Here is a 5966-nt window from a genome sequence, read left to right on the forward strand (position 1 = left end):
CATAGAAAGAGTGGACTGGAAAATTGAAGGAAATGAATATTTAGACTTTTTTTGTAAGCCTTTGAAATGGTCCATTAATAATTAATATAAATGTGTGTGTGTGTGTGTGTGTGTGGACTTTTCTGGTGTGTGTGGTGTGAACACGGTGTGTGTGTGTTTGTGTTTGTTTGAGGTTGTTTTTACACCGTTACGGTGGTTGTAACGAAGCCAGGCAGAAGTCATTTGTCCTGCCATCTGATAGTAGGCCGCAGTAAAAGAACCTGCAGCTCAGGGTGGGGTGGGGGGGGTGGGGTCAGGGTGAGGGGGGTCACAGATGATTGACAGTGATAGAAAGCTGTCAATCACTGAGGGAGCAGCAGGAAGTGGACGTTTACGGTGCGTACACACTCGTCACGTTTGGTTCTGTGTCAGACAGAACTCCTGGTGGCGCTGTACCAGCGAGGTCACACCCTAAAAGTCATGTGACCCACAAACTGCTGAAAGAGGTCGAGAGGTCAAGTGTATTAAACCAGTGTTTCCCAAACATATTTTTAAAAGTCCCAATCCTTCATGACCAAAGTCAACAGACGTTCTCTGTAAACTCCTGGGAAACACGATGCGAGACGACGTCAAAAAAAAAAAAAAAAATCTCCTGCGACCCACCTGAGGGTCGCGACCCAGTCTTTGGGAAACAATGTATTAAAGGTATATGATGATAAAAGTTAACATCTCTCAGAACGTCTTGACTTTCCTAAGGCGACATCAGGGTCAAAGAGTCTGAGGCCTGACGTTGGTGCTCCTTCTTCACCTCCTCCTCCTCCTCCTCTTCCTCTTCCTCCTCTTCCTCCTCCTCCTCCTCAGCTCCCACTTTCTCCCCACTCTCACTCTTTTCTCTCATTCTTATTTCTGTCCCTATTGAACTGTGGACGTGTCGCTCTCTTTCACAGCCCAACCCTGGGTGAGAGTGGAACAATGACAGAACACTCTTCGTCTCTGAATGTGTTGTAGAAACTCAATCAGACCTTCTTACTCCACTCTATTCTTTTCCCTTTTTTTCCCCCTCATTTCTTTCTGTTTCATTCTCCAAAAAAAAAAAAAAAAAAGAACAGGAAAACTCTGTTCTACAGTTTGTTATTCTCGTCTTTATCCTCAGTATTTATTCATTGTTTTTACATCATAATGAAATAGAAAACACACTGTTTCAATCACAGATCCAGTATTTGTGGGTTTTAATGAATGGGTTTTCATTAGTAAACCTGAAAAACCTGGGAAATAAAGTCAAATATCACAGTAAATTCTCTGCTTGCTTGCTAACAGCAAAACCACACAGTGGCGCTGTCCTCTTATGTCATTCATTTCATTAAGTTTTAACACAAATCTCAACAGACGATACTTTGGTGACACTGATGCTTTAGGACAACGAGCGTTTCATCTACATAAAAGTGACTTTATGCAAAAACAACAACAACAAAAACAGGAAGTCGTCGTTGTCTGTTAGCGTTGACAAACTGAAATTTCACCCAAAGTAATCAAACACTGTACGAACACCGCTGGGATCCTTCCAGTTTGTTAAAGGATTATTTAGTCAGTAGGAGAATGAGCTGATGTTATTTTGCTGTTAGCAAGAAAGTTGATAATTCAGCGTCCTTTGTTAAATTGGTTTAACCTTGATTTTTTTTTTTTTTAAACAACTCCTTCCTCCTTGTTCAATAAAAGTAAATAAAAAAAGACACCGGGACAAAAAGGTGAGTGAGTGATAGACTGGAGAAATCTGAGACGACAGGGAAACAAATGAGCGACAGGTCGCAGTTTGATCAACACTATCAAACAGAGCAGATACAAGCAGTGATACCAGCTGTGTGTGTGTGTGTGTGTGTGTGTGTGTGCTGTTAATCTGTTTATTTACCTGTCACTGACTGCGATAAAGGTTTTCGTCCCTTCTCCCCCTGTCTCCCTCTGTCTCCCCCGTGTGTGTGTGTGTGTGTGTGCTGTTAATCTGTTTATTTACCTGTCACTGACTGCGATAAAGGTTTTCGTCCCTTCTCCCTCTGTCTCCCTCTGTCTCCCCCTGTCTCCCCCTCGGTCTATCTGCTGATGGAGGACGGGCTCGGTGTGATGCTTGATAATCAAACCTGTATTTTCTCATCAAACTCTAATCAGACCAATTACACGCGTGACGGAGAGCGTGGGCAGGTTGATGTTGGGGCGCGATAAGAAACACACACAAACACACACACACACGTACGTCGGGATTAGGCGTTCTGTCTTGGGGTGTCTGCGTCTCTTATCGGGGACATCCATCCCTGACGTGACCTGTCCACGGTGTCGCACTCACACGCCAACACACATCAACATCCAGACACGTGGATCATGGGAACAGATGCAGCCGTCGTCAGAAAGCGTTTCTGGTCTATTTTGGTTTTTGTTTTTTGTCACGTGTTTCCTTTTTCTTCCCGCTCTTCATTGAGAATTCTTCTCCGTTCTTTTCTGTCCGTACAGGCGTACGACGTCTTCGCCAGCCTGGGCATCTCCCGTCTCCTGGAACCCTCCGACATGGTGCTCCTCGCCATCCCGGACAAGCTGACGGTGATGACCTACCTCTACCAGATCCGGGCCCACTTCTCGGGCGAGGAGCTGAACGTGGTGCAGATCGAGGCCAACAGCAGTCGCAGCACGTACAAAGTGGGCGACTTTGAGACCGATACCAACGCCTCCATAGGCCAGGACAAGTTCTACGCCGAACTCAACGACGTGCAGAACCGCCCGGCCGCCGCTCAGACCGCGGCGGCCTCTGACGTTAGCGCCGCGGCTAACGGCACCAAAGCTGCTGAGGAGGAGGAGACGGAGCCCGGTGGCAGGGCTGAAGGAGACGCAGGTTCAACATCAGGACCGTCGCCTTCTTCGCCCCCTGTCCCGTCACCGCGCACGCTGTTCCCCTCCTCCCCCGCAGACTCTGCACATGTGCGGCAGCCTGGCTCCGAGGAGAGGGGCCCTCTGCTCAAGGCCAACACCGTGGACACCAGCGAGTTACCGCGGAGAGCGGAGAGAGACGCGGACAAAGACGGACAGAGGAAAGAGGCGGGAGAAGATAGAAAGGAGGGAGGAGCAGAACCAGCGTCCCCCACCAGAACCTCACCCTCGCACCAGAAACTGGGCTTCTCCTACAACAGGGACGCCGACCTCATCAAGAAGAAAAGGGCCGTCCTGCGCCACTCGGAGTCCGAGCCGGCGTCAGACACCAGCGCCGCTCCGGTCAACCACACAGATGCCCCTCCCAAACAGGTAAACCCACCAGCCTCCGTCACCCGACGGCCAGCGTCTCCCCTGGGTGGTTCTGGGTGGTTCTGGGTGGTTCTGGGTGTGTTGTGTCCTCACCCCCAGACTGAGGTAAATGTTTCACATCTGTGGTGAGAACACTGAACATCGGCTCCTCCTTAAGCTTTAAATCCAGACTTTGTTGCTGCTGATGCAGTCACGACGGCGTCTCAGTTCTCCTCGCCGTGCATTAGTCGTCGTCGTCGTCACCTGTCTCCGTGCCCAGAGTCAGAAGCGTCAAAGGCCCGGCCCGGAGCCCGAGGCGCCTGCAGACTTGGCCCCAAAGAAAACCCCCCTGTTTTTGACATTTCATTATATTTTTCATTACATTTTTCATCCCTTCAGCTGATGGCAGTTTGTGCCGTGATTGTTCAAGCGTAGCTTCTTTTTTTTTTTTTTTTTTGCAGAGGACAAGTCATCTTGTCTCTCGCTCGCCTCGGCGTGTGTGCACCTGTGTGCACGTGCACACACTGAATGCATTACTGCCGGCGCTGGTTACCCACAGATTACAGCTTCCTGTTTACAAGTCAGAAGGTCTGACACCCCATTTTGATCCGCTGTTATCTAGTTAGCGGGAAGCATCCTCAGCTGCTTCCCGGCCAGATTTGACTTGTTGACTTGTTGTCGAAAGGATAAACATGTTTTTAGTCTTATTAGCAGCTCGGCTGTTGTTTCCCTGCGTCTAATCCAAATGTAAAAGCTCTTAAAACACGGCCAGGATTACCCTGCTGATAAAACCCTCAGCTACCTGTGTTTTTATTTTTTCCCCTCCTCCCCATCACTCTGTAGTTGCAGCTGTCTCCTTCCTCTCCACACCACCTGACTCACAGAGGAACCAGCCGGAGCTGCTGTGGTTTTTCCTGAATTCTCTGTCGTTATGAAATTATTCATTTTGTGAAAAAATTAAAATAAAAAAGGGACGTCGGACGAAGTAACTCCGTCAGCTGCTCCCCCTCCGCAGGTGTCGCCTCAGTGGGTGATTCTGCAGTGAGATTCTACCCTTCCTGATTTCACCCCCCCACCCCCTTTATTCAGGCTTCTGTCACAATAATAACACTTTCAACGTGCAACAGTGAAGTGTGGGGCGAAATATTTAGAGAATCAGGCACTTTCAACGTGCAACAGTGAAGTGTGTGAAATATGGGGAGAGATATTTAGAGAATCAGGAAAAAATGCAGTAGATTTAAATATTTCACTGATTTTTTTATATTAAAATCCACCTGTAGATAATGTTGTTTTCTTGTCTTTACTAGGATTCAACACCTGCCCCCGTGTCAAGCCCTCCAGCTGAGAAGGTGGGTAAAAACATGACCACTGATCAATACAGAAAAAAAAAAAAAGAACTTCATTGATTTCATATTTGGGAGATTCTTGTTTTAACAGGACTCTCTGTTTCTGTAACTGCTCCACTGTGGAACCGACTTAAACTTATATGAACTTTTAATCTACACCCCAGATGGGACTCGAACCCACAATCCCTGGCTTAGGAGGCCAGTGCCTTATCCATTAGGCCACTGGGGCTTGAGTTTTATAGAAATACTTTTAATGGGACGAACTATTGACGAGTGAATCATAAAGTCCGTCTTGTTGACACGTTGTACCATGTGTCCTAGAACTTTTTGACTTGAGTCTTTACAAACTTTGGGATGAAAACCGTGTTTTGATTTGACTTGAACCTTTCTTTTTTTTTGTAGAAGGCACTGTCTCGTCAGGAGGAGCTGAAGGAACGAGCCAGACTCCTGCTGGAACAGGCTCGCCGAGACGCCGCCATGAAGGCCGGCAACAAGAACCTCCCCAACTCGTCTGTGACTGCACTGACCAGACCCGCCAGCGTCTCTGATGTAAGTCGTGAGTCTGAGCAGAAAAAAGAACACACGCTGTGTTTCAAAGCTGTTTTTATGACCTGAAAGAACCGAGAAACTTCTGTTCTGTTTCTTCACGCGACAAAGAAAGAAATGAAATGAAGTTCATCAGGTGGAGGATGCTTTAAAATTCACCACAAATCAGGCATGAAACCAACAACGAAACAGAAGCAACCTGGGTAGTGAGGGCTTTTTTTTTTTTTTTTTGGGTGTTTGCTCAACAGACCATAGCTGGGGACGGGACTTAAACCAGCAACCTATAAAGATATCTTCAAAATAGTAATGTATCTCTCTTTTCACAATGGGACTTTACTTTCAGGCTTTGATAACGTTGGCCTTTTTCTCCACTCTCCTCCGTCGCCACTCTCCTCCGTCGCCTCCCTCTCTGCCTCTCTCCTTCTTCTTCTTCTTCCTCTTCTTTTTCTTCTTCTTCTTCTTTTTCTTCTTCCTCTTCCTCTTCTTCTTCTTCTTCCTCCTCTTCCTCTTCTTCCTCTTCCTCTCCCTCTTCCTCTTCCTCTTCTTCTTCTTCCTCTTCGTCCTCTTCCTCTTCCTCTTCTTCACACACTGAACGTCCCGTGCAGCTCCACCTGCTCCACCTGAGCAGCAGCAGCAGCAGCTCCATGCCACAGCTACTTCAGTGTCCACCGGCCTTTTCAGAACCCTCATGTTCTCTTTCTGCTGCTCGTTACACCTGCAACATGCTGGAAGAGTCTGTCCAAACTGTCTCATCCTCAGCCAGTCCTCCATACCAAATCCTTTTTTTTTCTTTTTTTTTTTTTAAATGTATTAACTCCTCGTCTTCTCCTCTTA

At 47.4% G+C, this 5966-nt stretch overlaps 1 protein-coding gene and 1 non-coding gene across 2 annotated transcripts in view; one reads left to right on the forward strand and one right to left on the reverse strand.

The window, feature by feature from the left end:
• The window catches only part of LOC103386940 (EH domain-binding protein 1), a 122140-nt gene that overhangs the window by 72874 nt on the left and 43300 nt on the right, over positions 1–5966 (forward strand). The window contains exons 14-16 of the mRNA XM_025060929.1: positions 2479–3261; positions 4548–4589; positions 4989–5135. Of these exons, the coding sequence (XP_024916697.1) occupies positions 2479–3261; positions 4548–4589; positions 4989–5135 (972 nt within the window). The remainder of the gene's footprint in view (positions 1–2478; positions 3262–4547; positions 4590–4988; positions 5136–5966) is intronic.
• On the reverse strand, positions 4743–4815 carry trnar-ccu (transfer RNA arginine (anticodon CCU)). Its single transcript has one exon. It is a non-coding gene; the product is annotated as a tRNA-Arg (tRNA).

The sequence above is a fragment of the Cynoglossus semilaevis genome, chromosome 12 (assembly GCF_000523025.1).
Source record: "Cynoglossus semilaevis isolate Cse_v1.0 chromosome 12, Cse_v1.0, whole genome shotgun sequence".
NCBI lineage: Eukaryota > Metazoa > Chordata > Actinopteri > Pleuronectiformes > Cynoglossidae > Cynoglossus > Cynoglossus semilaevis.